Source organism: Euleptes europaea, chromosome 13, assembly GCF_029931775.1.
Source record: "Euleptes europaea isolate rEulEur1 chromosome 13, rEulEur1.hap1, whole genome shotgun sequence".
NCBI classification, from domain to species: Eukaryota; Metazoa; Chordata; class Lepidosauria; order Squamata; family Sphaerodactylidae; genus Euleptes; species Euleptes europaea.
This window is the reverse complement of record NC_079324.1, coordinates 44,835,122-44,849,739: the sequence shown is the minus strand read 5'-3', so window position 1 is coordinate 44,849,739 and position 14,618 is coordinate 44,835,122. Positions and strand designations below refer to the sequence as shown.

At 47.6% G+C, this 14,618-nt stretch overlaps 1 protein-coding gene across 1 annotated transcript in view; it reads left to right on the top strand.

Moving 5' to 3' along the window:
- The window catches only part of AP1B1 (adaptor related protein complex 1 subunit beta 1), a 38,701-nt gene extending 35,221 nt beyond the window's left edge, over nt 1–3,480 (top strand). Inside the window, exon 20 of the mRNA XM_056859863.1 lies at nt 3,382–3,480. Within this exon, the coding sequence (XP_056715841.1) occupies nt 3,382–3,456 (75 nt within the window). The 3' untranslated portion in view covers nt 3,457–3,480. The remainder of the gene's footprint in view (nt 1–3,381) is intronic.
- The last annotated feature ends 11,138 nt before the right edge of the window (nt 3,481–14,618 follow it).

Sequence of the window (14,618 nt, the reverse complement as noted above, 5' to 3'; positions counted from 1 at the left end):
CTGGAAACTTGTCTCTGGAGTGTGAGTGTACAGCAAGTGCCCATGTTCTTGGGATGCTTTCCCTACTCACATGGGCTCAAAACTTACCTCTTTGGTCTCTTTTCAAATAACCATTTTTTTATCCCCTTGGCCGTCTGCCACAGAGGTTGGAGCTGACTCATGGGTCCATTCTGCAAATATTTTATACGCACACCCTAATAAGAAGTATTTGTGGGTTTTTTTAAACGTTGTACCCTGCCACTTGGTCTGGAAGTTTCTGAGAGAGCTATCTGAGAAGTTAAAATCCATAGTAACTGAGGGTAAAAAAAAATACTTCAAAATTATTAAAATTAAGCATGAAACCCAGCAGTACATCAATAAAATAACTTCCACAGGAAATCATCCAGAGGCCTGAATGAGGTTTTCATCTGGAGCCTGCTCCCTTGTGGTTCCAGGCACCAAATGGCTGTGGCAGAACACTCTCCCAGTGGGGAATCCTGCACATGTTTGCAAACATATGGATTGTCTAGGTACACTCTAAGGAGCCCTGGATCGGCTGCAGCTCCTTGGCTCAGTGTCCACACAACAAGGAACCTGAGAATGCAGTGAAATAACTGTATTCCTTATATGGTGCAGCCATACAGTTTTTTTGTACCCTACCCCAAAAGTATTTGCTTGAAGCAGCATTCATGAAAGCAGCACTGACACAGTAACATACCCTAGGCGGTATAGCCCTGCCCAGAGGAATGGGCAGTCTTAACCCAGGTTGTATAGCCCTGCCCGAGGAATGGGCAAGCTTACCCCAGGCGGTATAGCCCTACCCAGAGGAATGAGCAATCTTTCCCCAGGTGGTATAGCCCTGCCTGGTGAAATGTGCAATCTTACCCCAGGTGGTATAGCCCTGCCTGGAGAAATGTGCAATCTTACCCCAGGTGGTATAGCTCTGCCTGGAGGAATGTGCAATCTTACCCAGGTGGTATAGCCCTGCCTGGAGGAATGTGCAATCTTACCCAGGTGGTATAGCCCTGCCTGGAGGAATGTGCAATCTTACCCCAAGCGGTATAGCCCTGCCCGGAGGCACGTGCAATCTTACCCCAGGCGGTATAGCCCTACCCAGAGGAATGTGCATTGTTACCCCAGGCAGTATAGCCCTGCCCAGAGGATTGTACAATCTGAGCTTTCATAGAGGCTGTAGAGAAGGATAAGTTTTGAAATGTGTACTAAGGGAAGAGTGTAATCACGCACACTTATCCATTTCTGGAGAGGTGAGAGAAGAAATTGAAGGCTTCACTTGAAAGCTTGTCTGAAAAGTGAGGTTTGAAGGGGTGGGGAGAGAGAGGACATTATGTCATTGTTCTGGGAAACTGTTCCTGGAACTGTATAAAAATCAGCAGAAAGAAAATGCCTGTGGGAGGAGGAATGGGTCACCTGCACTAAGTAAGAAGGCAGAAGGACTGCAAGAGGGAGACCTTGGAGAGCCACCAGGAGCTTGTGCTGGAGATGGGATGGGCTAGGAAACCTTACGGATCAGCTTCAGGCAAGGAATCACACGCACATCTTGAACTGACTCTCTGCTTGCCTTGCGCAGTTGGTCTAAATGAGACCGGATTAGCCTTAACCTTTTTGCCTCTCCCCCCTCCCCCCCCCCAACATGCTGGGCGCACTGGGATGGCTCGTTCACTCTGTTTGGGTTGTGAGACTCTCTCTCTCTGCTTCTGGTGACAATGTCCTCTTTGTTTTTGTTGCGGCATGTCCACCTGCCCACCACGGGCCTGTCCCTGACCTTGGCAGGATTTGGAGGTTAGCAGAACATTTGTGCTCTCTCTCTCTCTCTTGATCTTCTGAATCCAGCTGCCTACTCACCACTTCATCCCTGGCATTTTATTAATCCCCTCCAGCTCGCTTCTGACACACCTTGCAGTGGCTCTTTATCCCTCCCACCCCCAGCCTGACACACGCTAACTAATAATGGATCATGCCAGCAGGCAGGTGAACGTATGCACGCAGGGATCAAGGGGAGCAGATACAGCTTGTTCAGAGCCACAAAAAAAAAGGAGTAATCTTCCCTCTGCACTAGATGGCATGCTGCCTTCTGGAGTCCATTGTCCCAAAGTGTTAACACAACATGGCTGGTGCCAGCATGGTGTAGTGGTTAAGAGCGGTGGTTTGGAGTGGTGGACTCTGATCTGGAGAACCGGGTTTAATTCCCCACTCCTCCTCATGAGCAGTGGAGGCTAATCTGGTGAGCTAATCTGGTAAACTGGATGTGTTTCGCCTCTCCTCCACATAAAGCCTCCACATGAGCAGCGAAGGCTAATCTGGTGAACTGGATTTGTTTCCCCTCTCCTCCATGTGAAGCTGTGACCTTGGGCTAGTCACAGTTCTCTTAGAGCTCTCTCAGTCTCACCTACCTCACAGGGTGTTTGTTGTGGGGAGGAGAAGGGAAAGTGATTTTAAGCTGGTTTGATTCTTCCTTAAGTGGTAGAGAGAGTTGGCATATAAAAACCAACTCTTCTTCTTCTCTACAACAACCGAAGAAGCAATATCTTGGACTAGGATAGAAGGTCAAAAATTTCCTAGCCTGTTTGTATTGGCACGTATGCCCAAGTCATCTTGTGGCGCATCAACAGATTAGGGGATGGGGAGGAAGAGCGCATTATGTGCCATAGGAGAGTGGCCTAGTGGCCACTTGCAAGTTTGTTGTATCAAATAAATCAAATGCAGCTGGAAGATTTTTAAAAACTCCTTTAAAACGCTCACTTATTTGGCTCTTGGAGAATCTGTGGAACCTGCAACCCTCCTCACGCTTTCTCGAGCCGTTCAGTTCGCTGGGTCTGACTTCCGAGCAAACATGCGTTGGATCGGGTTGCACGTCTCATTTGTGACACGGGCTGCATTTTCCACTGCAAACCTGAACTGGCTCATAAGCCTTGTGGGCAGTGACGGTTTTCCTCCCCAGCTTGGTTAGGGGTCCTTGGTGCTGCAGTTGCCCATGAGAACTACATTTCCCCAGGGGAAGGTCATGACCGTTGCTAAACCAGTTCCAAGGCTGCGGTGAAGGCATCTGCGCCTTCGATTTCGGTTGGCTGACTATGACAGAGGAAGGCATCAGCTGGTGTGTGTGGCGAGGCATAGAGGGAAAACCTCCGCCTGGAAAACAGAGGCCGCCTGGAGGAGCTCGTGGGCAAGGGCCTTGCCTCCCGACAGCAGCTGAAGCTTTTCTCCTCTCCAGACAACTTGGCTTAACTGTCCTTTCTTCTTAATCTCTTAGCATGTCCTTTTTTTCTCCCCTCCCCCTTTGGATTCCATTTGCTCCAGTTATTAACACAGCTGCCTAGTAAGAATCGTTTGGTGGACGTCGGCTTGTTGCATTCAGGTGCTCTCCTTTTCTTCCCCCCACAGCTCTCTCTGAAGTGCCGTGCCCCCGAAGTCGCGCAGCATGTTTTCCAGGCCTACGAAACCATTCTGAAGAACTGATGTCCTCGGGCCACCCTCCTCCTCCTCTCCCTCCCCAGATTCCCAAGCGGAAGAAGCGGTAATGGTTTTATTGGGACCAAGACCCCTCCACGCATGCCTCCTTTCGTCCACGGAAGAAATGAACTCAAGATCCGACATACCTGAACGTCCCCAAAACTGTCTCTCATCTCCTAGTAACTGGAAGCTTTGGGGCATGAGGGGGGTCGGGGGAGCTGTCTTTGGCCTCGGGGAGCAGGGAGGTCTCAGAAGAGAATGATCGAAGGAGATGGGAGATCTGGCAGAGCTGCTTTGTGTGTGAAGTCATGCCGTGTCCCCTCTGCTGATGTCACCCCGTTCTTGAGAGCCCCATACAGTCTTTTTTCTTTTTGCCCATTTATACCTTTGGAGGTCAACAGGCGGTACGCACATAATGCTGTGCAGCAGGGCAAGTCCCATGCACCTTCTAGCATCACCTTGCTGTCTTGCTATCTTCCAAACCAAATAAACAATCAAAGCTCAAAGTGCTGAACTGGGGGAAAAACGGGTTTGTGTTTCATTGTTGAGCTCAAGAAGGTGTGGGTGGAGGGGTGGTTGTACGAAGACCCTGCTTTTCAATAGCCCTTTCTCTTGTAGGGTAGTTACCTGGTCTTTAATTTCTTTTTTTAAAGCTTTTTGGGGAAGTCTGTTTTAGAGAGCCAGTGTGGCATAGTGGTTAAGAGCGGCGGACTCTAATCTGGAGAACCAAGTTTGATTCCCTGCTCCTCTACATGAGCGGTGGAGGCTAATCTGGTGAACTGGATTTGTTTCCCCACTCCTCCACATGAAGCCAGCTGGGTGACCTTGGGCTAGTCACAGCTCTCTTAGAGCTCTCTCAGCCCCACCTACACCACAGGGTGTCTGTTGTGGGGAGGGGAAAGGGAAGGTGATTGTAAGCCGGTTTGATTCTGCCTTAAGTGGTAGAGAAAGTCAGCATATAAAAACCAACTCTTCTTCTTGCCATAAGCCAGCTATGACTTGACAGCACACACACTATTTTGGAGGGTTAATTTAAGCTTCTGTAGATGAGCCTGGGTCACACAAACAGGAGGGGAGGGGTTGGGTACGTTGTTCCTTGAGACTGCAAGTAGCGGATCATGTGGCTGAACATCACCATATATGAAAAATCCCCTTGCGTACAAAACTAGTAATAGAGAGAAGGCTAGCCTTCTTGGCACTGAGTTTTCTCTTTGAATGTTGGGAGTTCTTGGGTCTAGCAAAGCATCTGGTGGCAAACGCTCTGGCACTGGCCTCCGGTATCTCCTTTATTGCAGATGTGAAGTGCAGTAGACCAAAGTTAATAGCATTGTGTAAAACAATGTAACTTCTTATTAATACCCCACCTGTCTCACTGAGGCGCAAGGCAGATTCCTAAATATGAAAAGCGATTCAGGCAGCAGCAACCTCCAGTAAATGATGCAGTAGGACTAGGATTACAGAACTAGGGAACAACGGCAGCAAACTGTTCAAAGCATAACATGCCACAATGAAGAAAGGAGGTTTTAAAGGTAGAAGACATTACAGTAAATGAAGGTGATACATACAATAACCTTTGCAGTAAAAGGTAAAGGTCCCCTGTGCAAGCACCGGGTCATTCCTGACCCATGGGGTTATGTCACATCCCGACATTTACTAGGCAGATTTTGTTTACGGGGTGGTTTGCCAGTGCCTTCCCCAGTCATCTTCCCTTTACCCCCAGCAAGCTAAGTACTAATTTTATTGACCTCGGAAGGATGGAAGGCTGAGTCAACCTTGAGCCGGCTACCTGAAACAGACTTGCGTTGGGATCGAACTCAGGTCGTGAGCAGAGCTTTTGATTGCAGTACTGCAGCTTACCATTCTGCGCCACGAGGCTCTTACCTTTGCAGTAGACTACGATATTATCCCTTATTAGAAGCAATCTCTTGTGCTGCTCCATTACATTATCATTTGTAAAGACGCCCTCCGGAACATTTCTGTTCAACGGGGGTGTACCAGGCAAGAGTGGCAGGTCTAGGACAGATGGTGCTGATCGCCACAATTCTTTCCTTTTCCCTCTCCCAACCTGTGTTGACTGATGGCCCCAATGATTCATGACCCTGGGGGTACACGTGCCATGGCTCAGAAAGAAAGCTGGGGATGGGAGCAAGAAAGATGCAAGCTCCTTGCAGTGATGGGCAGGGTTTTAGATCAATCGTTCCACCTGTCACAACCCTTAATAGCCGGCTAATGGAAGGTAAACTGTAATGGGACCGCAATGGTATGGTTTTTTTCCTTTGCCATCAAGTCACAGCTGACTTGTGACGCCGTAGGGTTTTCAAGGCAAGAGAGATTCAGAGGTGGTTTGCCATTGCTTGCCTCTGCGTAATGCCCCTAGTATTCCTTGGAGGTCTCCCATCCAAACACTTGCCAGGGTCAAGGCTGAGAGTGACTGGCCCAAGGTCATCCAGCAAGTTTCCATGGCAGAGTGGAGATTCAAACCTGGGTTTCCCAGATCCTAATCTGACACTTTAACCATGACACCACACTGGCTCTCTAATGGCATGGTGGCGCGTGGTTAATAAAGGTGACGGTAAATATTAAGAAGTCTGGAGAATGTGTTGACGTTACTGCTTGCACCAATGGATGGCAGTCCAGGTATTGGGTTGTTTCCTCTTCCCTTTATTTTGACTCCTGCAGACTTTTAACACAATAATAAGTTTTGTCTCTTCTGAAGAAGAGTTAAGCAGTTCATTTTGGTTGACAAGTAAAACATTGTAAAAGTGGAACCGTTTTCACAGTTAAGCTAGGCACAGTTCTCTGAAGAATCATTACGACATCACACCCTCTCCCAGGGTTACAGAACTGATAGACTGTTTCATCTTCATGGCTTCTGTGCAGTCCCACAAGGGACTGCGCTTGCGCAGGCCAGCCGCGGTGAAGAGTCCCATGCGTGCCTGCACAGAAGATCACTCGATGAACAACAGTTACAGGTAAGTGCAACTCTGTTTTTCTCTTGCTGAGAGAAGGGGAGGGATTTTATTTGGGAAAGACTCACTAAACACTGGAATCTGAGATCCTTCCACTATGGAGGCGTTGGGCAATAGAGGGTTGTATAGTTGGACGAATGACCATGATTGGTTGAATGCTGAGTGATCAGTCTCACATGTAAACAGTGTTCCATTTCAGACATCCTCTGGTTGGTTTCAGCTTCCCTTTGAGTGGTATTAAACTTTTGCAAACGTTCAGCAAAGTTTGCTACCTGCATTCCTCCATCCTAAGAACCCCTTTAAAAAAGGTAAAGGTCCCCTGTGCAAGCATCTATCGCGAGTTCAGCGAATTTAATCAGATGCTCCAAGAAACTTCACCAGACGGTTGCTTCTACAAAAGTGCTAGTTTATTCACAGTGCAGTTCTAAAAGCTCTATAGACATTTTAGCATAGCCCCCGGCTTAGTCAGTAATTCACCTCAAACACTAAACCCTAGAGGCTGTGCTCCTTATATACATATCTCAGGTACAGTTAATTATCTGGCCACCTGGTGTATTGCATCATACCACCGGTTCCATCCAGTTCTCTCCAGTCCACACTGCTGGGGCAGGTCATTTCTACACCTTGCATCAGCAAGATCAAGTGGATCTATTCTCTTACTGACAGCTCCTTCTCAGCTGTCCTGTCAAAATAATACAGCATGCTTGTATATTCTTGACAGCACCAGGTCATTCTTGACCCATGGGGTGACGTCACGTCCCGACGTTTACTAGGCAGACTTTGTTTACCGGGTGGTTTGCCAGTGCCTTCCCCAGTCATCTTCCCTTTACCCCCAGCAAGCTGGGTGCTTATTTTACCGACCTCGGAAGGATGGAAAGCTTGAGTCAACCTTGAGCCGGCTACCTGAAACCAACTTCCGTTGGGATGGGACTCAGGTCGTGAGCGGAGCTTGAACTACAGTCCTGCAGCTTACCACTCTGCGCCACGGGGCTCCTAAGGACCCCTTCCTCCAATTTAATTAGCTCTTCCTCTGGCAGAAGTGAAAACAGAAGGATGCAAGCCATTGTTGTCTGTTTCAAAAACCAAACAAGAACAGCAACGTCTTGAAGTTGATGATGCAGTTTGCATAAGGGTCTCTCGACCTCTCCAAAGGAATGAAGTGCTCTGGGGTAGCAGTGAGACGTGTTTCCAGCGTTCTGCTCTTTCTCAGGATCTTGCTGGCGGAATAAATTGCAGGATCATTTGGCATGGGTACCTGAGCCATTGGGGTCAACTCTTCTTTCTCTCATTTGTTCGTTGGGCTTTTGCTGCCTGCATTCCAGCATTTCAGGGCAGTGATTTTTCTGAGTCAGTCACTCAACACAACACAAACCTTTATTGGCATATTCTGAGTCAGTCCTTGTTGGGGTGTTAATCTGAAATGGGGCAGAACCAAAGGTATGTACCAACTTGTGCATTGTTTCCAGAGGTGAAAGCCGCTGCACTTCTGGCCATTCCCCCCACTTTTGCAACTCATGTGAATGTTTCAGGGTAAATTAAACTAAGCATCGGCTTCATACAGCCAGATATGTCTGACTGCAACTTAATCAACATCTCCTTTTACCATCCTCTTGGGACACAGTTCTGAGCATGCCATGTCTGTTTGGGGAAGGAGGAAAAAGGAAGCAATAGAACCAAATAGGATCACATGTATAAATAAGGCTGGGGGGGGGGGACTTCTGCCCTCCCACTGCTGCTATTTTCAACTCAGAAATCAACATGACAGAACAGGCATCGCACTACAAGCAAAAAAGCTCCGCTGAGCTGCTGCTGCTGGATTTTGTGTAGGCGCAAACCTGGTTGTGTGTCATGAGAGAATACGCACAGGTGTCTGTCACAGCTCAAGTTTTGACTTATTTCTCCTGCTATGATCCATGGGGGGGGGGGGGAGGCCTCCAACAACAAAAAAGAAAGAAAAAAGGCAAGCAAAGTTTCTCCAAGTCTGCCAGCTTGTAGTTCGCACCCTTTTCCAGGGGTAGGGCCTATTTTCATTTATTTTCTACAAACCTCTCTGCAGGATATAAAGGAGGAGAGAGCTCCTGAATTCTTTAATAGCAAGACTGAAGGAGGAGTTTTGGCAGGTGCAACATCTCTGGCAAACTGACAAAATTTTGTCTATGTAATCATTAAAAAAAATGAATTCCAGTCACCCTCCCCTTTCTCTGCTCTTTTAAAATGGTGGGGGGGGGGTTTGTTTGTTTTACTGGCACAATAGACCTTAGGTAAGGATGTGATCCACGTGCCTGGTTAGAAGTGACGCAGTGAGAGATGGGTACGTACAACCCATGCGTTGATGGGTTTCATACTCTTTCCTGAAAGTTGCATAATTTCCTAACTGAAGCAGCCCTGATGGAAGGAGGCAAAGGTTTGAACTGTGGTTGTGGGGATTCTCTCTAGGCTCTGCCTTTTGAGAGGGGGAGCAGGGTTGAATCCGTGCCAGGGCACAACCGCAGAAGAAAAGATGTAAAAGGAGCTGCTGCAAAGTGCATTTCCTCACTGCTGACTACTGGGAATCCCTGTACGTTTTGCTTCTAAATCAGAGGGTGACAGGTCTAGACAGGTGCTGTCCTTTTCTAAACATTAAGAGGTAGATTTGTCAGGTCATCAGTGAATTCCTGAGTATAAACAGGGAGGAGAAAGAAAGCCAGTAATGCAAAAAAAGCCTTTTTGAAAAGATTGGATGCATGCATCTAGGTTATACTTACCTAAGGTCACTAGGCGTGTTAGAGGTATACAACCTCTGAACATAGAACAGCTATCAGTTGCCTGGGACAAACAAGATGTGCCATGGGCCTTCTATTCCTTGTTTGTGAGCTTCTTACAGGCAACTGGCTAGCTTGCAATGGGTACAGAATGTACAATGCCATGGACCGGAGCTGTTCAGGCAAGGATCTAGAGCCGAATGTGTTATGGGACCCCCTCCCAAAAGGAAATCTTGATGTTAAGGTCCATTGGAAAGGTTGGTAGGATGCTAGAACGGAAGTAGTGGCGGACAAAAGTTTTGTTATGGAACTAAAGGGCTTCTGAGAGATGCCTCTCAGAAGGGGAAATGACAGATGTGGCCAGCTGCCAGTAATCCCTGTGTGAACCATGTGCAGATTGATGCCAGTGCGCTAAAGGAATCCTGTACATTTATCATTGTGCACTGTTACTCGTGCCACTTCCGAACAAAGGTTTCATGACAACCAGGGAGAAATTGTATGAATTATTAACAGGTCAATTACCGATACTGAAAAGTGGTGCATTCTCAGTGATGCCAGTAGGCTGTCTTATACTGGCTCTTTGTTGAGCTCTTGCTCTGAATTTTGATACAGTCTGGCTCTTTCATTCTAAAGGGTTGCAGGTCCCTAGGCTAAGACAATATTGACGCCAGATAACCCTCCTTGAGCATAATTTCAGAATGCAAGCTCTCCTCTCTTGTGGAAAGCTAATGTCTGCATTTGCTGGTGCTCCCCTTCACACGTAGCACTGTCTCCCCACCACCACCCTTTTTCGGGGCATAAAAGTCACTGCTCTTCCACTTCCCCCTTGTCTATTACCCCCCCCACTCTTTTTTTATGCGCTAGGCTTTGTTTCTGCTTACTTGGTGAAAACTCTCCAAGGCTTCAGCCTTCTCAATGTGCCTGAACACTTGTCCACTGACCCAATTTTTTGCTGAGTGGGTTGAAGCGTTTGGAAGAAGAGCTCTGCAGCTGGGTGACCATGGCAGCTAGCCAACCTGAGAGACTGTTTCAGAACCTTGAAATTCCAGCAACAGCCATCCGCAGCGCAGACACCTAGAGGAGCCCAGCTTGCTTATCTTAAAGGTCTGTCTAGGCCTGCATCCTGTTTCCAACAGTGTCCAGTGGAATGGTCCTAGAAAGCTCATGAGCAAGACATGAGGGTCACATCCCTTTTCCCTGTGCTTTTCTCCTGCCTTCAGATACTTTGAGGTATAATGCTTCTGGACACAGAGGCTCTGTTTCTCCATCAGTGCTTTTGTGGAATCAAACAGGCTTGAATTAGAAGGAGGAGGAGTTGGAGTAGGTTTTTATATGCCGACTTTATCTTTTAAGGAGTCTCAAACCAGCTTACAATCATCTTCCCTTCCTCTCCCCACAACAGACACCTTGTGAGGTAGGTGGGGCTGAGAGAGTTCAGAGAGAACTGTGACTAGCCCAAGGTCACCCAGCTGGCTTCATGTGTAGGAGTGGGGAAACCAACCCAGTTCACTAGATTAGAGTCCACTGCTCTTATCCACTACACCACGCTGGCTCTCAATCCTTGCTCATGCATCTAAAATAAAATAAAACAGGATATTAAAACAATATAACTTGGTAGGGTGACCATATCAAGAGGGATTAAATGTGATCACAACATCAAACCCCAACAAAATTGCCTGCCCTCAAATCAGGCTGTGCAGAGAAGCAAAACCAGAATGGTAACTCATGCAGAGAAAGAACAGGCACCTTCCTCCATGTGGAAGCAGGGTTCTTTGGGTCTGCAGGCCTTTTCACAAGGCACTCGAGCAGTTACAGAATATAGCTATATACTAGTAATGCCAGAGCTGCATATGATCTTTAAGCCCAGACCAAACACTCCCATGGCTTCTTCTCTTTAAGTTAGTCTAAAACTGCTCTCAAGCTTCATATAGAGAAAATTTTGCATAGGGCAGGTGCTTGTAATTTGTGCACAATACGCACTGCGGCATCCCATCGATGTAGTCTGCAAAGGAAAGTCTTTAGCAGGGGGTGGAGAAATGGATACACTTGACTTGAGCAGGATCTGGGATTCCAGAGGAGTCTGGTCTACAGCAACAGGGAAAATCAGACCCTTTTTACTTCAGCTAACAATGCAACTTTTGCATAACTTGAATTTTTATACTTCATGTTTTGTGTCTGATGGCATTTTTTTTAAGGGTCTGAGCTACTCACCTGCAACCGGCCCCGCCCTGATCCACCTATGCAACTCAGATCTCTTTATTCTGGATGCCAAGAAGCAGCCTAGCTACTGAATCAAGAAGGCATTTGCGAGAGCTGTGCAGGCAGTCACAAGGGCTCAATATGCTGCTGGGCTTGGCCTGCAGGGTTGCCAACTCTGGGTTGGGAAATATGTGGGCACTTGGGGGATGAAGCTTGGGGAGGGACCCCAGTGGAGTATAATGCCATACACTTCATCCTTCAAAGCAGCCATTTCCTCCAGGGGAACACTGTCGTCTGGAGATCAACTGTATTTCTGGGAGATCTCAAGCCCCACCTGGAGGTTGGCAAGCCTATAGGCCCACCTCCCCTTCTAACCCAGCCCAGCTGTTGCAAGCAGGACCCTGGCTTGCTATGTGAAACTGAGGGCAGTTTTGATGCTGGGCAATGACTATCCTCCAGTGTGGTGCAGTGGTTAAGAGTGGTGGTTTTTTAGAGCACTGGAGTCTGATCTGGAGAACCGGGTTTGATTTCCCCCACTCCTCCACATGAGCCGCAGAGGCTAATCTGGTGAACTGGATTTGTTTCCCCGCTCCTGCGCACAAAGCCAGCTGGGTGACCTTGGGCAAGTCACAGCTCTGTTAGAGCTCTCTCAGCCTCACCTACCTCACAGGGTGTCTGTTGTGGGGAGAGGAAGGGAAGGCGATTGTAAGCCGGTTTGAGTCTCTCTTAAATGGTAGAGAAAGTCGGCATATAAAACCAACTCTTCTTCTCCTCCAGTCTGCTCAGCATTTGTTAGCATGGTGCCTGTTTATATTTCTTGAGGCATTTCCTTTTTTCCGTCCTGGGACTAAAGACAGCATTCATTTGCAGAGCCCTGGGCTGCGAGACTTTTAAGTGAGAGATTCTTTCTGAACTGCCCTCGTTCAGGAAAGTTTCCGCCACCCCTTAGTGTGGCCTGTTCTGAAGCGTTGCTCAAAAGTTTCTGCAAAGCTCAGTTTCTTCTCCCCTGGCAGTTCCCTTAATCTTTTTTCAGGAGCCTGGATCCCAAAATACCCTCCCCTGGCACCTCTGTTTATATTGCATGGCTGCCTCCGCCTCGCGCAGTCACGGGGCTTGCATTTCCTCCAGCTCAAGTCTCGCCCATCTGCTCGTCAGATCTGTGAGCCCCTCCGTCTTCACTCCAGGTTTCCCATCTGAAAATAGGCCTCTCAGAGCAAGAGTGATACCTCCCACCAGCCCCAAACTCAAACATGAAAGACTTAAGCCTCTTCTTTTCCCTTGCTCCCCTGGAGGCCTCAGAGTCTGAAATCGCTGTTTCTCCTGCTTAAACCACAATGAAGCGACTGCTGTTGGTGGCAGGTGGGTGGTGACCAGTATTCCCTCCAGTTGGCGAGCTAAATTCGGCCCTCCTTTGTCACATTGTGCTTTTCAGGTTTTGTTGCTTGAGACGGAGGCCTCCATCATTCTGCTTGTGGCACCTTGCTGCTCAGATGCAAGGGGGCCGTTAAGGACCACAAGGTGGGGGAAACAGTCAGACTTGACCTATGGGGCTTTTATTTGGAGGGGTCTGGGACTGCACCCTTCCGCACAAGATTTTTATCAGCCTTAGTGCTAAAGGAAAGGAAAAGATGTTGTGTTTGATGCAGAAGTCTGGTCCATGCTTCTCTTTTGCATCAAAGCCTACAGCTAGTTTTGCACTTCTTTCTCGCATACAATGAGGTCTAGAATCATGTTTTTAAGAAAAAGTGGAATCAAATCCCCACACATACAAATAGAGAAAGAGGGCTCTGTATATAAACTTATGTGCTCTGTACATCAACTTATGCAGGTCCCATTAATTTCAATTTATTCCTCTACCAGAAAGCATCCCAGTGAATTACGTTTCATGAAAATCGGTCTGTGTGCATGCATGGGGTGCCATTTAGATTTTCTGCCAAAAGGCCTTGGACTGGCCCTGGGACTTTAAGAGCCAAGTGATGTCCTAATCGGGCGATACAGCCCCGAAACAGATGGGCAGGGAAATGTGTGTTGATCTTTCTAATGTCCCTCTCCTGGGCTTTTCTGATTGGTGTCCCATGAGGCTCTGGCAAATCCCTTTATGCACACACACTTAATCTCATTCCTTCATCAATCTGCTAGATGAGATGAGCTCTTCCTTCCAAGAGCACCAGCAGCATTTTGCCGCAAACAGAATTCTTCCTCCCGGTTGAGCTTTTGTGCCAAGCAGAAGAAAACCGCTTCCTTTGAGGCGGGCCTTCAGCTCAGGACAATCGAGTCCTGCCGGCATTCTTGCCGTGGCATTCGTGAAACTCTCCAGCAGTGCAACATTTTTCAAGCAAGTAGATTGGTTTGTTGAACAAAGGGCGTCTACTTGCCAGCTGGACTCTCTTGGGTCTTATCTATATTAAGAAGTGGATGATGGAAGAGGGAGAGAAATAATTGGCAATGTACTAGCACCATGTGCGGACATTTCCCACCTCCCTGCCAGACTCCCTGTTTCTCAGTCTGAGGAAGATGTTTTAAGTGCGAGGCTGATATTTCTTTTTATAGACAAGGTAATTAAATCATTTTCATCAACCACAGGCAGAAGCCAGCGAGCTCTCTGACACTCAGTTGTGCTGGGTCCCTGGAGCACACTCCGTGCGCTGGGATCTTGTCATTGGTCTTGATGGGAACAACCGGTTAGCGAGAGGGATGTCAGTATTCAATTATTTCCTCGAATCCCAGAAGAACAGAAACACAAAATAGGGATGTTCGAGACCAACCATTTTTATTGGAACTTAAGCTTTTATGATGCCAGAGCCCGCTTCTGTCAGAGAAGCTGATGGAGCCCGCTGTGCTCATTGACCGAGCAAGGCTGCAAATCTATGTTCATTTACTTAGGAATAAGCCCCGTTAGGCTCTGTGGGCCTTAAAATCTGAATAATCATGCAAAGGATTCAGGAGCCCAGGAGTGTCTGCAGGGTGAAAATACATCCTTGTTAGCTATTTCAATTTTAACAACAACCCCTCCACACCAGGACCGTGCCCCTTCTTTAAAGTAGCAGCTGAAAGATGGTAATGAAACCTCTGAACCAGTGCAGAATAATCGCCCCCACAATCAAGCCCCCTCCTTTCCAGAGCAGATCGCTTGTAGACCTAGGCTGTGAAGACCTAAAAGATTGAGCATTGTCCCCCACCTCCCTTGACAGCATTCTCAGAGCACACTGCAAAATTTATATTTTTAATGTATATATTTAATTTACTTCATTCATAGTCC